General features: G+C 39.1%; 1 protein-coding gene across 5 annotated transcripts; it reads left to right on the forward strand.

Moving 5' to 3' along the window:
• The first annotated feature begins 426 nt into the window (after positions 1-426).
• ENOSF1 (enolase superfamily member 1) lies at positions 427-18643 on the forward strand. Of its 5 annotated transcripts, XM_063299153.1 has the most exons (16): positions 429-567; positions 871-979; positions 2985-3100; positions 6121-6207; positions 8693-8719; positions 9701-9773; positions 10385-10423; positions 10793-10875; positions 12002-12036; positions 13979-14066; positions 14489-14623; positions 14957-14998; positions 16611-16740; positions 17138-17237; positions 17552-17633; positions 18224-18643. In XM_063299153.1, exons 1-16 carry the CDS (start codon positions 484-486, stop codon positions 18314-18316), a joined length of 1323 nt encoding a protein of 440 aa, XP_063155223.1. In that variant the 5' UTR covers positions 429-483; the 3' UTR covers positions 18317-18643. The 5 variants fall into 5 exon arrangements, 4 of the variants coding, with proteins under 4 accessions (XP_063155223.1, XP_063155224.1, XP_063155225.1 ...); XR_010067643.1 differs by lacking the exon at positions 17138-17237 and having other exon boundaries at positions 427-567; XM_063299154.1 differs by lacking the exons at positions 429-567; positions 871-979; positions 2985-3100 and adding an exon at positions 3464-3593.
• The last annotated feature ends 1254 nt before the right edge of the window (positions 18644-19897 follow it).

The following is a 19897-nucleotide window of genomic DNA, read 5'->3' on the forward strand; positions in this document are numbered from 1 at the left end:
GCTAGGGAATGGATGACACGCCATCAGGAAATCCCAAGGCTGAAAAATAACCTGGGAAACAAAGACAAAAAAAGCAACTCACTTTTGTATTGTTGTCGAACCTCCCCCCCCCCCTCCCCCCTCCCCGAGCAATGGATGTATTCGTGTAGTTACCAGAAGTCGTCAGTGGCTCTTCACCTTTTAAAAGATTAGGACTGCCCATTTATAAGGATTTTCACTTATAAGACGGTCACACATAAAGAGGAGAAATAAACAGGTCCTTTTGACCTGGACAATCGATTGCAGAGGTTGGGGTCAAAAGCTGAATCCCTGCTTGATTTGGGGGAAAAAGCCCGACCCACGACAAGCAATCCAGCGCCCTCCCTCTCCCGCTGCGGCTCGGGGCGCCCCGCCCGCCCTGCGGGCCAATCAGCGTGCTAGGAGTAATTCTCGAGCGCGAGAGTCGCTGTCCTGCTTCCTCCAGAGCCAAGCGCTGCCTGCGGGATGGGGAGAGGGAGGATTAGGAGCCTGGCCGTGAGCGATGTCCGCTTCCCCACATCTCTGGCCCACCACGGCTCAGATGCCATGGTAAGCGCGGAGGCTCTTCGCAGAGCGACGGCGCGGGCGTGGGGGGGCCCGGCAGGACCGGCCTCGGGTGCGAGGCTGGTGAGCAGCAATTTCGCCCTTGCAGAGCGCTCTCCCGCCCTGTTTCCTTTCGCCCACAGAGGCTTTTTAGGCACCTGCCCCAAGTTAAACGGAGCTCAGGCTGCCTTTTCCCAAGGTTGCGGCCCTTTTGTCTGGAAGTTAAATTTTCGGTAGTGTCAGCGTAAGTCCTCACTGTGGTGTTGCGCTGCTTTTCCGCTATCGAGGTTTGTTTACTCTTCCGTTTAGCACCCAGATCCAGACTATTCCGCAGCCTACGTTGTAATAGAAACGGATGCTCCCGGTGGCTTCAAGGGTTGTGGCTTTACATTTACGCTGGGAAAAGGCACGGAAGTGGGTAAGTTATTGTGCCATCCCAGGGTTGGCCTCGCATGCCATGAGAATATTTCTCTGAACAACGCCTGGCTTCCATTTGGGAAATACCCTCTTCAGGACAGACTTTTCTGATGTGTTTCCATTACAACTTCGAAGGCTGGTTTAAATAAAACACATTATGTCATGATTTCTTTAAGAAGCCAGAATTGACAATACTGTATGATAACCCCTTTTTTGGTTTGGCAGTAACAATGGTAAACCATGTTATGACTTGTGTAAGCAATCAATATTTGTAGATTTGTGTTTGTGTGACTTAAGAGTAAGGGTGGAATTTACCGTGCCCTATTTGTTGCTTACCTTCTCTCCATTACAGTACAATATACCTCCAGTACTGAAATTGCAGTCCTTTAAAACAAGCTGCCTCCTTTCCTTCCACATCTGAGGTTTATTAAATATGTCTTAAAGATGAATTGCGTGTGCCTAGAAAAATGGCAGGATAAATATAATGTTATATTTAGTTTAAGTTGCCTCTGGTTTCTTTGTTTTTCAAAAAACAACTTTGCTATGTTCTTTCAGCCTTTATCTTTCGAGGAATAAGTGAGAAACAAACCCATTTTGACCAGCACAAGCACTTATTTTATATACCAGCATTTTTATATAAAATGATCTTGCAGATATGAAAGCAGATATTATTTAATACTTACAATTACATTATCAGCTATAATATTCTTGAGAATTTATTTTGGCTACTTTTTGCTTCTTAGTATCTGCCAGTTAGTAACCATAGTTACCTCTCAGTCACCAACTGCTTCTTTTGATTGTGGTGTCCCCTCTAATCCAGTGTATACATTGTGAAGCATGATAGTCCAGCTCTATTTTTATTCCTGTTAAAGGTAAGTTGCAGTGGTGACTTTCCTAATTCTTAGATTCACTTTGAGAATAAAGTAATTACCCCACTTTGAAAACATAGAATCAGGGCTGGATATTTCAGGCAATTTAAAAATCCCTTAGAAAAAAGAGATTTAAAAAGCCCTTTGGAATGAAGCTGGAAGTCTTGTAAACAGAACAGGAAAATAGAAAATATAATAACATTGTATCAGTAAGAAGGCTTTATGCCATAATCAAAATTGTCTCTAAGAAAATCAAAATTTTAAGGGCAGTTTAACCATCTTGATTATCTTCCATAACTGACTGTGTTTTTGGAAATGATGGGAAATTTAGTTATTGTACTGTTATATTGCTCAGTGACAGAATTTTTTGAGTGATACACAATGTTAGAACATACTATAAAATAAAACAGCATTAACTGTAGTGTTAAAACCAACATAGAGGAAAGCACAACAGAACAAAAATAAAAGTCAGGAGTATCAGGAATAATGGCAATAACATTTGCCAAAGCATCAAATCACAAAGCAGCAGCAAATGTCAACACATCAAAATGGTTCTTAAAATGCTTGGGCAAGTAAGATTTTCTCTTAGCACCAAAAGGTGTGTTAGATGAGCCTCTCTAGGACGAGGTTCCAAATATAGAGTGCGATGACCAAAAAGATCCTTAGTAGGAGCATGCAAAACATTATTGACTTGAGTATGACATTTCACAGAATGTCCTGAGTGTGAATGTGTTGTTTTGAGTACAAACATTCTGGAAGTGTTTTGAGTTCAGCATGGCTGTGGTCTAAATATTAAAGGCTTTCAAAATATTTGAAGCAACCAGTTTTGCAAACTTTTTCATCTGACTGGCTAAAAATATGTTTTATACACTCCTAGCCCTCAGTATGGCATTATCCTCTATTGTGACCAAAATCCCTGTTCAGTCTTGACTTGGAATTTCTGTTTTTCTAGAAAGAAAGGCAGAATCTGTGGCCAAACTTGTGTGGGTATTACTTTAATATGCCCAATAACAAGAATTCATTAGATTATAAACCTATTTCTTGTTTCTATATTTTAAACTATTTAAACACCAAATCTTAAATAAATAGATAATACTGCATTTTAGAAAATCTTCAGATGTTGGTTATTTCTTTCAGTTATTGGTGCAGTCCATGCACTGTCAGTTCATGTAATCAATAAGGATTTGGATGACATAATCAGTGATTTTCGAGGCTTCTACAGGCAGCTCACCAGTGATGGGCAGCTCCGATGGGTAAGATATTTTATAGTATTTTAAACAGGGCTAATGTCTGTGTCTAAGTGTTTATATTTAAGGAGATAATAGAAAATAACTTGAGTTCTATGTAGTTGCTTTATACTACGTAAAACAGGAATTCCAAAGAAAATGATGCATTGGTATGATCTAAAAGAGAAATATTATTTGTATTCATGCCACCCAACCTCTTATTTATTTGTTTACATTTTTGAAGTCATAGAATTTTTGGCTTTCCACAACTCCAACTTTGGCAGTTTTGAATTACCCTACTGTTTCCCCCACCAGCTTCTGAGCAAATTCCTATCTGAGAAATGTTGTCATCAAGATCAAAAGGAAGAAACTCATGGATCTGATGAATAACTGAAATGGATTGGTCTGCAGCCCTCGATTTGATCAGTAATGCCTTCATCTTGAGAGATTCTTATCTCTAAAATCCCAATATGGCACCATTTTAGGCTTATACAGGAAGAAAGCCTTCATAACATGGCAGGTATTGGAGGAGACGTGGAATTACTAAAAAGAAATGTTTATAAGGAATTTCTTCCCCCCACCCATCCCCAATTTGCATATATGTTATTTTGTTCAGGTTTAATGTGAATGAGGCCAATCAGAATAAAATTTCCATTGTGGGGAGATTGAGCAAGTATACTGGCATCCTATTGAAATGTTGATTGGATAACATGTATAATCAGTGCTGATCACCTTGAATACATGAGGAAGGGGAAGACTTTTTGTGAACTTGCCCTGAGTGGGAGGATGAATTAGGATTCCTGCTGAATAATTCTCATTGGGCAGACACAGTATTAAACCCTCTGCTATTTTGGCCAGCCAGAAGGAGAAGGGGAAATAAACGCTCATTTTGAGCTTCATTTTTCCATCAGTAGCAGAAGTCTCTCAATGGGGAACTGTGAAGTTGGGCAGTCAATTCTGAGCTCTCCTCTCCTTGCAAGCCTTTGTTTAAGAGAATCCTCTTTGAGCCATCTGGAGTCAGGTGTCTTAACAGACTGGGCTTCAGATCAGCAGAACAATCCCAATATGGGCAGAGGCCTGCCAGGGTGCTGCATTGACTTGTAGTTACTGCTCTAGTGGCTGCTGGGCTTTCTAGGACCTCAGCTTTCCTCCTTCAGGACACTGCCTTAGACCTTCCTGGATCCCTGGACTACCCCTGTTGAGTTAGCTTTCAGGGTCTGGAAGAGTCAGCAGCCTTATCACCTGGGTGAAGATCAAACAAAGGAGCTGAATACCAGTGCCCACTCTCTGAACTGGTTTGAATACCCAGCTTCAGAAGAAACATGGCTTTGAGAAGACAAGAAATGCATTGAGATGACCCAGCCAAAAGGCACTGACAAATAGCTATAGACAGGGCCACAACTGGGGCGGGGGGCAAGTGGGGCATGTGTCCCGGGTGCTGCGCTGGGGGGGTGCCAAAATGGGCGCAGAATCCATATTTGCCTCAGGTGACGCAGACCCTTGTTGCAGCCCTGGCTATAGATACAGACCTCTGTCTTCCTTCCCTTCCTTCTGTGAACTTCTGAAGGTTTTGTCTACCACCAGTTCTTGAGAACCAAGAACATATAGCCTAAAGATACAGTTGATCATCCATCTCATTTCTCTCTTTCTTTCTAGTCCTTCCACCTCAGTGTATTTGTTACGTATAGGCTGGCTTTTCAGTCACCCTTTCCTTCCTCCTATTCAACTCCTCACTCCCAAAACAAAGGTGCACATAGCAGGAACCCTCCTTATCCAAAACTCACTCACTCTCTATGGCACACAGGTTTGTACAGAGCATATTTTGGACATGTTCACTTTTGTAAAAACCACACCGTACATGATGTCCATTACTAGCCCCAGGGACCGTTTCTTGCTATTTAAATACTATTTCTTCCATGCTTTCTATTCCCCTTCATTGCTCTTTCCCATTGAGTGCTTCGTCAATGTTCCTGCATCTTCATTGCTACTTTTTCAGCAAACTTTATTGTTTTTAATGACTATTTCTATAATTGGTAATTTTGCCTTCATTCTTATTTTCCATTACCTAGGAAAAAGTGGCTGAAGCATTTTTTAAGTTTAGAATGAGGTAACATCCAAAAACCACTCAAACAGATGCCTCCCTTATTCACTGAACTGTAAGAAGGAAGAGGTGATACAATACCATCAGACTTGCAAGATTCTGTTATTTTAGCCAGACTCTATAAAAATAATTTTAGCCTTCCAATAGAGTTGACTTCCTGGTCTGGTGTACCTAGTGGGCTTGACACATACCAGTCCCTGTGTCACAATACTTAGTCAACTTTGCACATATAGTTTAACACTTCTGACCTTGGATAGATAACAAGTAGTGACTTTAGATAATCATATTAAAGAGAGATGTAGGAATTTCCTCCTGTCTGTATTGTGTTGGTATTTCTGTATAAGAGCCAGTTTGGTATAGTGGTTCACCAGGCTAGAAACCAGGAAACCATGAGTTCTAGTCCTGCCGTAGGCACAAAACCAGCTGGGTGTCCTCGACACTTTCTCTCAGCCCTAGGAAACAGGCAATGGCAAACCACTTCTGGAAAAACTGCAGGGACTTGTCCAGGCACACTGGAATCAACACTGACTCAAAGGCAAACAAAAAAAAAAAAACCCAGTATAGCTATGAACTACCACTGTGTATAGAATAGTATTGAATTTATTTAAACCTCATTATGTCCTTCCTTATGAATAAACATTTGCAGCATGTCTGGTAATCAAGGATAATAGATTTAATAGAGTTGTGAGGGATTAAGTAGCTTTTAATTCTGTAAGGCAAGATCTTGTGTAGTTAATGTGTGCCTAGCAGATTGAAAATCCAACGTTTTCTTGAAAGTATCCAGTTAAATAATCTGCAAATGATAGCAATGATAGAAACGAGGAGCATCATCTAAATTGTGTAAATATTGTATAACTTTTTTTTGTGAAAGGTCACATTACACATAGTTGTGCTTAGCTGTCATAATGATTTATTGACATGGGTTTTGTTTTTGCTTTGCTAATAGATTGGTCCTGAGAAAGGAGCTGTGCATTTGGCCACAGCTGCCATTTTGAATGCTGTCTGGGACCTGTGGGCCAAACAGGAAGGAAAGGTAAAGATTTTGGAACAAGTAAACAAAAGGAGCGCTCCTTATCCCTGAGCAAGCCTCTCCTTCAGCTTCTCTGTTTTGCATGGATAAACATAAACATACCCCACTAGATTTAAGCACTTTGTATGCTGGGGTTTTAAACTGTTTATATTTCTGCTTTTCTGTGGTTTTGAACAACATTCCATAATAAATTACATACCATCCAATTTTTACAAACAGTGTAGGAATCTTAATTGGATCATTCAGGTGTTCTTCTGTTCACGGTGCTATTTTTACTTTGCCACTTTCTTCATAGTAAGTTGCAATAGCAAATGTGATTCTTCTATCTGGATTATAAAAATGTACCAAACTTTAAGGTTGTTGGAGCATTTGTGTTTCGTTTTGCTTCTGTCCTGGGGCTTCCAATAATGGTCAGAAGGCAAGAGTGCCTTAGAACATATGCTCAATCCTAGATAAAAATCCAACTCTTTTTCCCTTCCAAACTGTCTTTCATTCATCAGCCTAGTTTAAAATGTGGTGGCTGGTTGTGTAGGTAGAATTTCTATAGTTGTCAGAATATTGTGATGATTTAGAAATCTCCCCAAAATATCACTGTAGAACATAATCTGTCTTAATTTGTAGGGTATTTAAATTGATTAGACCAGGGAAAGGGAACATGTGACTCTCTAAATGTTGTTGAATGCAAGTCCTGGCATCTGTCTCAATTGGCCATACTGTATTGACTTGTGGTGGTAGAAATTGTAGTTCAGTGACATCTGGCAAGCCACAGGTTGCCCACCCGTATATTGGGCAGTATTTATGTTAATATAATAAAGTAAAAAAACAGAAATGGAATTCAAAGTAGCAACAATAAAACACATATGCAGAGTGGGTAAATCACAACATACTTACTCATCACCCCAAATTCATAAACATATATGCCAAGTATGTAGAAGTACAAAGTTTGTTCCAGAAATGATATGGTGCCACAGGGATGGCTTTTTCTTTCTCTGTCACTACCTGCCTGATATTTGCAGACAAAGAAACTTGTACAAGAACTTTACAGGGTGAGCTTAAAGTAAGTTTATATAAAAGCAGGCAGCTTCTAGATACTCTGATTCATGGTGCCAGCTTTGTACTTTGTAGTTCAAAGCTGGCACCATGAATGAGGTATTAGAAGCTCTATCAGGCACATCTCGCAATGCAAGTCCTAGAGACTGGATCAGCAATGTATCTGCAGCGGGACTCTGGACTGGCCGCCTTTATGTCCAATACAGTGAATTCTCTCCTTGAGATTCAGTAGTGACGAAGGAGTTTGCTGGAGACTTTTGCTCTATGACTGCTGACTCTTAGGAAAGAATTTGAGCACATTCCAGGTTGTGGGATGAAATATGCCAGGACTCAAGAAATAATACAATGAACCCAGACTTCTAGATGTAATAATCAGACAGAGTGCATTAGAATTTTGATTTTATTTTGGCCGTGCTTGCCTGATTTCTTTTCAAAGCTATTTTCTTCTGAGGATTAGTCTTTATTTTGGATATACCTCACCATTTCATTTACACTTGCTTTTGAATCCTAATACTTTTTCTCAAACCCTAAGACTCACTCTTGTTTATTTTGGAGTGTTCCTAATGAATGAAATGCTATTTTAAACAGACCTTTTTTGATGCCAGTTTGTGATTTTTATATTCCAGTAACATGTCTTAGAAGACCTCTCCAGACTGAGTCCCAAATATTGGCTTAAAGGGCCCTGGTATTTTGCAAGTTAGAAAAATGGAAGCATTTTCATTTTCCATTCTTACTCCTATAATCTTGGTCGAATAAAAGAAAGTAGTAGTAGCAAATACTAGTGAAAGATAATAACTGCTATATTACCTTCGGCTTTCCTGGTTGGATGGGCAGCCTTACAGGAACTAAAGACACTGCTTGCAAACTACTGAGATGTTGCTCATGTAATCCATGGCAGCCACCTGCCTAGTGGTTTGAACAACTCCAGTCTCTGGGAGAGATTCAGAGACAGCACTACATACAGTCCATGAGAGGGTGCTGGGTGTTTCCAGATCATGAATAATCATGGCTAGACTACCTTTATGCACAAAGGGTCAGCACTGGTGGTTTCAGTACTAGGCGCATGCTTCCCCGCATCTAGTTTTCAGGAACACAGTGAGTGCAGTCTTTTATCGCTACGATCATCTTGGAAGAAGTCCCTAAGTCCCAATCTGTACATTCAGCAGGCTGGATCCTTGCAGGGAGGGTACTGTAATCTGAAGAAATAACAAGGACTGTATGCCTGTAAAATGTAAGTGTTGTACTTTAGGCCTCTTTATAGCTGATTCATGAACATTACCAGTTCAGAGAACTTGGAGGGGAAAAGCATCCAACTATAACTGTTTTATTGTCAGTATATTATGATTTCTGTATTCTAAAATGTTATTTCTATGTTTGTGTTAAGAATTTCAGAACGTTTCTATCTTCCCCCCACCCCCCACTTTTTATTTTTTTAAAGCCTCTCTGGAAGCTGCTGGTTGACATGGTAAGAAAAACTCAAAAATCAAGCCATTATTCAAAAAATATGTATTTGCTGTTGACCTAGCATGCTTAAAGTATTGGTAACAGTGGGACAAGACAGTTATAACTAAAGTGTCATTATTTTCAGTGGATCTTCTTTAAAAATGACTAAGTTTGAAGGTAGCTAATTTTGTAGACTGGTTTACTTTTAATAGCTGTGATTCCTGGATCGCTGTTCAGAACTGTTTCTGCCTGAAACAATTGCCCAGGAATATCAGATGAAATTTGATATTTATGATTTATATTCTTCTTTTCTGATCTTAGGAATTTCAAAGTGATTAAATAATATAATGGTTTTGTGATGCAGTTTTAAAAAAAATTGTAATAAGAAAGATATTGTACAGATGAATGACCATGGTACGTATGAGATTCATTACACCTGTTGTTCTGGGTAACTTAGTGTGTGACTTGAAGCCATTATATTTTAATCAGGATGTGCATATCACTTCCATTTAAGGAAAGGGTTACTGGACTTAGCCTGGTTTTTGCACATGATGTTGCCTCCTGCACACAAGTGAAAGAGTGTGTGCATTGTATCTAGACTTAATGAACTGGCATTTTGCTACATTGATCACCAGGAGGCACTGTCCTATATTGGAATCCTTCATGTGCACCTGGTTTTCTATGACTTCCACACCCCCTCTTAGAGGGGGAGAATTTCTCTATTTGTACACAGTGTATACCCTGTGTGGTATTTTATATTTAAATTGACCACTGGGAGCCACATGCCTGGTTTTATCCTATATGGGGATTCTTCAGTTATGGGCAAAATTTAATTCTATGGGGTTCAGACCCTCTACTGGGAATTGAAGTCATATAAAATCCTGTGACATAATGTAACATCTGTATTTCTCTGCTGTGAGAGCTTAAGGGAAGGTGGACTATATATAATTCTGGCATTACTCTAGCTAATTCTATCATGGTTTTCCCCCTTTTTTCTTTATAGGACCCCAAACAGTTGTTGTCTTGCATAGATTTCAGATATATTACTGATGCACTAACAGAAGAGGAAGCTTTTTGTAAGTTGCTTTTGTAGGCCTCAATATTCAACCTGTTTTATCTTACTTGGGGGATATGCTTGGACTTTTAAATTGATTAATTAAACACCACTGCTCTTCTTACTCCATATATTTCATCATGTTCCCCTTTGGCCACCTTAAAAATTCCAGTTCAGCAGCAACTTTTGGAAGGTGATACAGGCAGGCATGATACTTTTTGGTCTGTTTGCGTGCCTCTGCTTGGATTGGCTTCTCCAAACTATCAAAGCCTAAAAGTGTCCCAGTCAATAATGATAAATGTGATGTTGCTATAGTAGCTCAGCAACCTTTACAGCCCTTGTAGAATGGTTTTCTGCATTATTTATGTATTGCAAATGAAGTGAGGGGCTGAGGCTGAAAAATAATGCTTTAGTCAACTTATAACTGATGACTCAACATGGGAACTCTGGTTCATAGACCAAGCACTCTTAACCTCATTGCTGTGGCTGCTATACATGGCGTTGTCAACCTTCAAATAACTAGCAGATGGCAACAGAGGATTTTTTTTTCTCTAACAGATAACATTTAAAAACAAAAGAAAATTAATAATCTTTTTTGGATCTGATTTGCACTTTCTCTTTTCATTCAACTAGCAATTCTTCAAAATGGTCTGACAGGAAAAAAAGAAAGAGGTGAGCAACCAAGTGTTTATTTCCTTGTCAGATCAATAATTCATTAATAGATTATTATGTATCTTAGGATGGTCACTGGAGAATGGCAATTTCCTCAAGTGAGATACAAATGCACTGAGGCAGAATAATATTCTTCTTTTAAAGGCTGTTTTTTAAAAAATAACATCCATTTGCTGGAAAAGCAGTGATACGTTTTCTTTTTGCAATCCTACCTTTTTGTGAAAGTCAAAGGGTTTGATTTATTCAAAATTCTTTTCTGAATTATTACCATAAGTATCACATTGTGGGGAATTAGACTTTTTTTTCCAGAGTAGGGAATCTTGCAAGGAAATCACATTTAACTGCTTGCATCATTTTATATATTTGTAGAAGAACAAATGTTAAAATATGGCTACCCAGCTTATACTACATCATGCGCCTGGCTAGGTTATCCAGACCACTACCTAAAGCAGGTTTGTTTTTTCCACATTATTCTCATTTCAGCTTTGAGATGCACAAATATGCCACAAAAATAACTGAATTAGCACTGTAGAGGAAGATTTGAAAGCAAGGTCCATTCTAAGAGGTCACATGCACCCTTGATTGGCATGGATGTATTTGAGATGGCTGCTCTAAGGCTGGGTTTGCCTCTGGCCTGGCTATTGCACATGGCGTGACATCTTCGGAGCAGAGGGATCTCCTGTGTGTAGGGTTATTCATAGAAATCCAGGCTCATATGCTTGAATGCCTACTTAAGAAAGCCATCATAAGAATAGTTCTGGCAAGGTCAGAAGCAAACAGCCTGAAACCAGACTAATCTGTTACCATTACGGGGGCAACAATTCCTTCCACTAAAATAAAGAAGCCTCTAACCTGTTGCATCCCGCAGGCAGGAAGAAAAAGCAGTAGAATTTGAACCTTGATTTCACTATTATTGGGACTTGCTTTGACACATAGGAGTCACTAGAATTCTTTCATAACAGCTTCATTAGCTGTTGCAATAAAGTTAGTTATCAGAGATCTGCATTCCCAAATCCTGCCTGTGCCACTTTCAGTTCTAGTGTTTGCTAAGAGAAGCCTGACAAATTCTGGTCACTCGTCCCATTTGACTGCCTTGTTTTTGACAGGCAGAGTTTGTGAAAGAAAGCATATTCCTGCAGCTTTATTTATGCATCCTGTTTCTGCTTGCAATCGGGGTAAAGACATTTCCTTCTGTGCTCTTGGGTTGTATGAACTAGCTGTTACTTTCACCCACACCTCTTTTTTTAAGCAAGAGCTCCTATCAAGACTTCTCCAGTGGTTGTCCTTCAGATGACTTGGCTGGGCCACAGACCCATCATCCCAGTCATTACTCTTGCTGGCTGGGGTAGGTGCCCCTGGAGGGTACCTGGCTAGAAAAGGCCAAGAGACCAGTACATCTTAGAAGGCAGCCAATATTAATCAGACTATTATTCAGAAAGCATTACCACACAGTTCACTTATGAAATATTCTTCTGAAGAAGGTGGGATGCACTTTATAGCTTTTTTTTAACTGCTAAACATTGTATAAAGGATGGTTTACACATGCTAGAAGTCTGACTGATGTAATTTGCTTGGCAGCTATGTACTGAAGCTCTGAAGGATGGATGGACCAGGTATAGTAATATTTTTCTTGTGCATGCTTCTAAGCAGAGTAGAAGATCGATTTTTCCTATGAGGTACATTGGGCAGAGTCACTCAGCTTCTGCAGTTGAGTGAGGTCTTGATCCTGGGCCTTACCATTGTCAGTCCAACACTTTAACCACTATACTATGCTCCACTGGGTCTCCTTCTGAATTTGATAAGATGTACAACAGAATTCCCAGTGCTCTTTATAATTTTGCCAGGAGTGCTTTTACAATGAGCTGAAGAAATTCTGATTTTTGAGAATGGTGTATCACAAGTAATACCTTTTTATTCCACTCCCATTTTTGGTAGCAGACACACTACTCTCTTCAAGTTTTTCCACAAATGCAACTACCCATAGAAATAAGGACTGGTCCAAAGTCATCCAGTGAACTGGTATCACTGAATGTGGACTTGGACCTGTTTCTCCCTAGTTTTAGTCATGTCTCATAACAAGTACAGGACACTGGCTTTAACTACTCTACCTACAGTTGTTGAGACAAAAAGATCAAGTGAATGATTGCCTTTCTACCCAAAGCAGATTATCAACACCATTGATCCTTGCATTGACATACCGTATATCCTTGTGGATAAGCCAACTCTTGAATTTTTCACCAAAATACCATGAAAATGCCACCTGCAGATAAGCCAACCTGCATTTTTCATGATATTTTGGTGAAAAATTTGAGGGTTGGCTTACCTGTGGATGGGCTTATATGCAACAATATACAGGATATTTAGAAAAGTATATATTCATGGATAAGCCCATCCACAGATAAACTGAACCCAATTTTGGGGGTGTATTTCGGCACCTAAAATTTTCAGCTTATCTGCGAGCATATATGGTATATTAACAAGCATGGAAGCACCTGCAGGTTCTGTCCTCCACACAGTTCCCTTTAGTTTGCAAAGAGCCTGGTATAGAAAGCAAATCTGCTGCATCAGGCACTGGCCAGCAACTCTATGCTGACTCAACTCATTGAGTTAGCATAGTGGCATAATATAACAAATAATGTTTTCCCATATAAGAAGAAAGAAGAAGAAAACATGCTAAAGCTTCCACTGGCTGAGTTTGATTCACAGTTTTTTTCATGTTGAATCCTAAAGCTAAATATGAACTCAAAGCAGGCTTCTTAAAAGTTCAGGCTCAACTCATGAAGATACTTCGGGCCACAGCCTCCCTTCCTGCCTGTGTTGTTCACCTCCACCCCCCACCCAGTTTCCTTAAGGATACAGTTGGGGGGGCAGATCTGTTTGCTCAGATTTTATCAGGGACAACAGCACTGAGTGTATCAGTTTCAGGTCATTATAAAGATTTGAGCCAGGGCAGCTGACAACATCTAGTCAGCCTTAGCTGATCTCAAGCTAAACAGCATTGGACTTGATTAATGCTTGGATGGAAGGCCACAGGAAAGCTCAAAACTGTACAGTGTAGAGATTTCTTTAAAAAAAACCCTTCCCAGATAAAAAAAATCACCAAACACTTCCATGCTGTTACAAAGAAAACTATTTGGCCATGGCCATGTAGTCATCAGGAATCAAGCTTGAATTGGGCAAGTTTTTAACTTTTAGTAAGGATTTGGTGATCTTGGGATACTTCCTTGAATGTTTGTGTGAAGAATGTTTTTACTAGTCATACTGTGCATTGCCTGAAAGGATTGGGAAAGAATTTGCAGAAGTTCAAAATGATCAAGCTTAAAATAAGCTAATCCTGATGTAATGTCAAATCCACCTTGAATTTTAGGAAGCCTCTGCTGAATTGAGCCCAGTGAACTTTCCCATCACAATTTTTTTTTCTGATAATATTGATAGGATGCAGTGATAAAAGAAACAGGCAAATGTTTCCCTGCTATAAAACTTACCACAGAAAACCATCACAGCTTTGTCAAACATTGAGAAATAGTTTATATTCGATTGCAAACGTGTGTCTAGGTTCAAAGTGAAAGTTGGAAAAGATCTCCAGGATGACATTCGGAGATGCAGGCTCGTTAGAGAAATGATTGGTGCTGAAAATATACTGGTATGTATGTACATTTGTATTATGCCGAAGAGGTTATATATAAAATTTGGATTATCGCTGTTAATCTTACGAAAGAATCCTTACTAGAAGCAGACTAGTCATCTCTTCTGCTTTTCAGTGCCCTGATTTTTAGGGCTTATTCCTAAACTAGGTAGGATGCATAGGAATTTGATTTTAGTCTCAGCATGCTTGCTAAATGTGACCTAGTTTAAAAAAAATGGTAACACTGTCATAATGTTTCAGTAATGTTAGCCAGCAGATATTATGTCATTTAGGGCACTGAGCATCTAAGCAGTAGGAAGCTGGGCTGTGTTATGGAAAAAGCTTGTCTTAAGCCCATGTCATTTTACATCTGTCTTAAATTAAGGTTTACAGTAACAATCAACAGCATCATACTGAGTTCAGTCTGTATTTATTCATAGTTGTTGGATGCTAACCAAGGATGGGAAGTGGAAGAAGCCATAGAGTGGGTCACTGAACTAGCTGAGTTCAAACCACTGTGGATTGAGGAACCAACTTCTCCTGATGATATTCTTGGGCATGCAACAATTGCTAAGGTGAGAGGCATTGTTTCCCCTTTCAGTTTGTTGGTAGAGTTGCTATCTGCCAGAAAGCTATGGTGATTTATTGGTTGGATATCTGCACTGGAACATTCAGGATTCTAGCAAAAGTCATTAACATATGCCTGATAAGAGATCCTTTCACATACTCAACATGTATTCCATTAAATTTTAAGTAGTATCATATTTCTTAGACCATAATAAAAGGCTGAAATGTATTTTAGCACTGAGAGCACTAACAGAATACTGCGTTTTGTTTATTCATTGTGAATTACTGTGTTTGGAAAAACTTTAAAACCTGTGGCACATCACAAAGTGTTCTTTTTTTAGGCGTTAGCACCACTGGGGATTGGTGTTGCAACAGGAGAACAAGTAAGTCTATTTACTGTTGCTTAATTGTATGTTCTGAATGTTGCCAAGATGTTTAACTTTGTGATATCCGTCCATCATATTTTTCTTTACCTACGTTTCTCTTGAATTCCATTTGGGAAATTTTGTTCTACAGTTCAAAATCAGGAGATTGCTTCTATTTTGATGCCATGATATCTTAAGGAAACAGATAAGTCTGGATTCAGCTATGGTTTCCACATGTGCACATGTGTGTTATAAATACCATTCAGTTAATTCAGTCTTAGAATGTGGATATGTTTCTCAGAAGTGAAATTACTGCTATATACTTGCTCCGTATCCATCCTTGACTAGTTAGATCTGCCATAAGAAGACTGACCAATTGGATGGGGATGGTTGAAAATATTTCCTTGAGAGAAGGAGCTGCTCCCCATGACTTCAAAGAAGCCCTTTCTAGACCCAGTTAATTTGAGTAGCTTTATATCCTATCAGTTCCCACACTAGCTCAGTTTGAACAATATTCCCTTTACAGTATGGGAATGATGTAAGATTGCACAATGACAATTCGCCACAGTAGGGGGCAGCACCTCACCAACTTGGCTGATCTCAAATGCTGTGTGGGGTCTAGTCCTTGGATAGGAAACCATCTGGAAATCCTATGGTTATAGACTAGACCAGGAGGCTGGGGGAAAAAATGCAGAAGGCAGCAGTAACAAACCACTTCTGTTTTATGGCCAAGAAGACACAGGAGTATCTACATAGTCGCTGAAAGTAAAGCTCCACCAGGAGGAGACATTACTTTTGCCATAATGACAGTGCATTTTTTAATGACAGGCATTTTTGTATATGACCACACAGTGCATGTATGTGATGGCGTCAGTATTTAATCTGTTTACACAGGAGTAAGCCCTGCTGAACTCCATAGTGCTTCTGAGTAGATACCTGTAAAATTGTACTAAATTCATGACTTAAACTTTCTGTTCCCTTCTGCAATTCTGGGTAAGTCTTGCAGTATTTACGTAGAATGTAGAACAAGGGGAGACAGCAATAAATATTGTCCTTCAGTAAGCTGCTTTGGTTTATCTTAGGATTCATATTATAGTCAAAGATTTATTTGGAAATTATGGTTGGTTGCACAGTCAGCCAGATGTTTAATATGGATTTGGCATTTTTGTCCACCTGTTGAGTCCTTCCCAAGGACCTGGGATAGGCAGATGGATATTATTATTATTCCTGCAAATATACTTTTCTTTACACTGTTTATAAATTAAGAAAAAGTCCATAAGCTGTAAACATGCTAATTTTTGTGCACTTAAAACAAGGTTAATTATAGCTCAGAATAACTCTTACATGGACTCTTTTAATCAGTGGTATATCTACAGGACATGCTATTGTATAACTAACTGGTTCTATGGAATAGTACGTTTTTAGACAGGGGAAACTATCACTGTCCATCCCATTCAAAGTCCTGATACTGGGGAGATCTGTAGCAGTTTTACTATTTTGTAGGCTTTGGAGGATAAAGGGAAATCTCAAGAATAAAATGGTCTAAGTTACTTGGGTTTTTCAGACATTTTTATAAGCATTTTCTAATCATGCAGCATTTTGAGTAAAATAATGTTTTCATTATCTGCAGTGCCATAACAGAGTGATGTTTAAGCAGCTCCTACAGGCCCAGGCCCTGAGCTACATCCAGGTGGACAGTTGTAGGCTTGGAAGTGTCAATGAAAACTTGTCAGTATTGCTGATGGCCAAGAAGTTTCAAAGTAAGACTCCTGGAAATTCTGCAGTAGCACTGAAAACAGAGTGGATAGAAATTTTAAAATAGGGCGACACACAAAAAAACTTATGTTACATAATTCTTTATAGCTGAAGTAGACAGTTATTTTGAGAGCTTGGCTTCATCCAGAAATCTGGCTTAAAAGCAAGAAGCACAGAAGTGTGAAATATGTGTCAAAACAAATTACATATTTCTACATCAGTAATGAACAGCATGTGACTTTCCAAATGTTGAACTCCAGCTCCAATCTACATAGCGCAAGCAAAGATGTCACATGGAAATTGCAATCCCATTTATGGAGGGCCAGTTCGAAAGGATCATCCAGTCTGGGCAGGGATTTTTGGGGGGAAAACATGAATAAATTTTGTGTCTTTCTTTCCCAGTCCCAGTGTGTCCTCATGCGGGAGGGGTCGGGCTTTGTGAATTGGTCCAGCACTTGATAATATTCGACTACATTTCAGTGTCTGGCAGCCTTGAAAATAGGTAAGATACTTTGTTTCTTTCCCCTAGCTGCATTTACTCTAAGAGACTTCACTTAGAATACTTGAAGCCAGTACTTGTGTGTAGCTTTGATCAAGCAACAAAAATTTATTTCTGATTAGAGAAGGCCCTGAATAAAGCTCTATTTCTTCGCATAATTTGAGAAAGTACCTTTAAAATGGAAACAGGATCGAATCTCCCCAGCCTTGGCAAGTTCCATTGTTCATCTGACTGTATATTTTTGTAGGTGGAATTGCAATCTTTAATACTTGCAAGGTTGTTCAAACTGTAAATATGGTACATTTTTTTCTTTTTAGGATGTGTGAATATGTAGACCACCTACATGAACACTTCAAGTATCCTGTAATAATCATGAATGCATCTTACATGCCACCCCAGGTACTGCTTGCATTCATATATTCAAAATATTTCAGTAAAGATTTTTTATATAGAGAGCTAAAGGCAAGAAGAGTCAGATCAAAGTGTTTCTTAGCATTCCAATTCTGCTATTCCACAAACAATACTCAAGACACTTTCTACAATTTTGTGTCAGGCTGTTTCCTAAAGCATGTTCAAATGGGCTTTGTATATCCAAGATGTTTGGCCTCCTAATGTTTATAAGTTACAATTACTGAAATACTTTTAACTATCTTGAAGCAAGTGGGAGGTTGAAGCCCTCCATTTCACGACCAGGTACAGTGGCTGACTCAAACCAGTCACTCTCTCAGCCTAGCCTGACATGGGGCAATGGTTTTAGAGAAAAAGAGCCCTCCTGATCTTGCAGCAGAAAATGCAGATACACACACTAAATATTTCCTTCTATATTGCATCCAAGAATGCTGCTAAATCTAGTTCAGTCAACAATGCATTTAGTTCATATTATTGTTGCATTATTAAAATATGTATCAAGCTATGCCAGCCATACTAAGCACATGCCAGTAGGACATCTGTATGTTTCTGTCTATTTAAATATGAAATGTTTCTTTCAGACAGCTGGATACTCCTCTGAAATGAAAGAAGATTCTGTAAAGAAATACCTGTTTCCACAAGGAGAAGTCTGGCAGAAACTCTTGTCTTCATAATGCAACTTAAATAAGTTCAAATACCAGTTTTTCAAAATGAAGATAAAACTCAGCTATTTTTACAGATTCTGTACTAAGATGTAAGAGTCAAATGAGTGCTTTTAGAAAGCTGCTTCTGCTCACATAAAACAAAAATAGATTGTATTCCCAATTAAAGTTCTTGATCAGTTTAAAAATAGGAGGCTTTTAATAGCTAAGTTTAAAGAAGTTAGATGATTCATTTGTCTTTGAGCTATTCCAGAATCGCAGGGTTATGTAATGGAAGATTGCACTTTAAAATGTATCTGCCAATTTTAAATGTTCCAAATAAAGTTTAATTGCACATCATGATGCAATGTGTTTTCTAAGGTGGTTGTTCCCTTACAGTAATCAAGTCAAAAGTCTGAATCTATATACTTAACTTTTGGTGGACACTTAACAGAAAATCAGCAATTGGGCCAACGGTTTGGGCAGATGACAGCGATGGTGGGTTGTACAGATATTAAAACATACATCAAGCTTTTGAAGACAACAGTGGAAACAATCTGCTCTTCTAATCAGAAAATAGTTCTTTAGGGAATGCTAATTAGGATATCTGCAACAGATGACATTTCAAGCTAAAGGGCACATTTGTAACTTGAATTTTCACAAAATGGCTCTGGTGGGAAGGCATGTTCTGGTTGGTGGGGTGATCAGTAGCAGAAGTACCCATTTCATGAAACGGAAACTTGTGAGATTGGGCTTCATCCCCATCACTATTGGTCTTCCTATCTATCACCCAAATCTTTCCAGGACAGAGTTCTAAATAACCCTGTCCCCCAATTATTCTTACTTTATAAGCTTACAAGTAGTCCTCAACTTGCAACCATTCATTTAGCAACTGAAGTTATGATGGCACTGAAAAAAGTGACTTATGATCATTGCAGCACCCCACGGTCACATGATCAAAATTCAGGTACTTGGCAACTCATGTATTTATGATGGTTGCAGCACCCCAGTCACATCACCATTTGCCACATTCCCAGCTGGCTTCTGACAAGCCACCAATGGAGAAACTGCATGATTCACTTAATAACCACAGCAAAAAAGCTCATAAAATTGGGTGCAGTCATGTAATGCCTCTCTTAACAACAGCACTGCTTAACAACTAATTTTTGGTCCTGCTGTGGTCTTAAGTCAAGGATTACCTGTACTATATTTGAGGTTGAGGTCACACTCATTCCTGTAAATAAAAAATGCTAGGACCTTGGGTTTTGTAGTATGCCAGATTCCTACGTTGCTTTTAAATACCTAACAAAAAATCACAGCCTCATAGGTACCAAGGGAAGGTGTTCGTGAGGATATTAGTGTTAATCGACATCACATCATTCCAGTATTTTCTTACAGTTCAAAATAAATGTAGGGCTAGTTTCAATTTACAGTGGAAATGCAGATGAGAATATGGTCCTGCCAATCTGTAGCAGAAAACAAGTTGAAGATAATTCCCTGCAAATTGCAGGGAAATGCACAGAATCACAAAGTTTATAGTTTAGCCAGCAGACAGCTGTTAGTCTTGGGGAACAGATCTTGATAATAGAAGATCTCAGGATACACAAGCAGAGC

This window comes from Candoia aspera, chromosome 3 (genome assembly GCF_035149785.1).
Source record: "Candoia aspera isolate rCanAsp1 chromosome 3, rCanAsp1.hap2, whole genome shotgun sequence".
NCBI lineage: Eukaryota > Metazoa > Chordata > Lepidosauria > Squamata > Boidae > Candoia > Candoia aspera.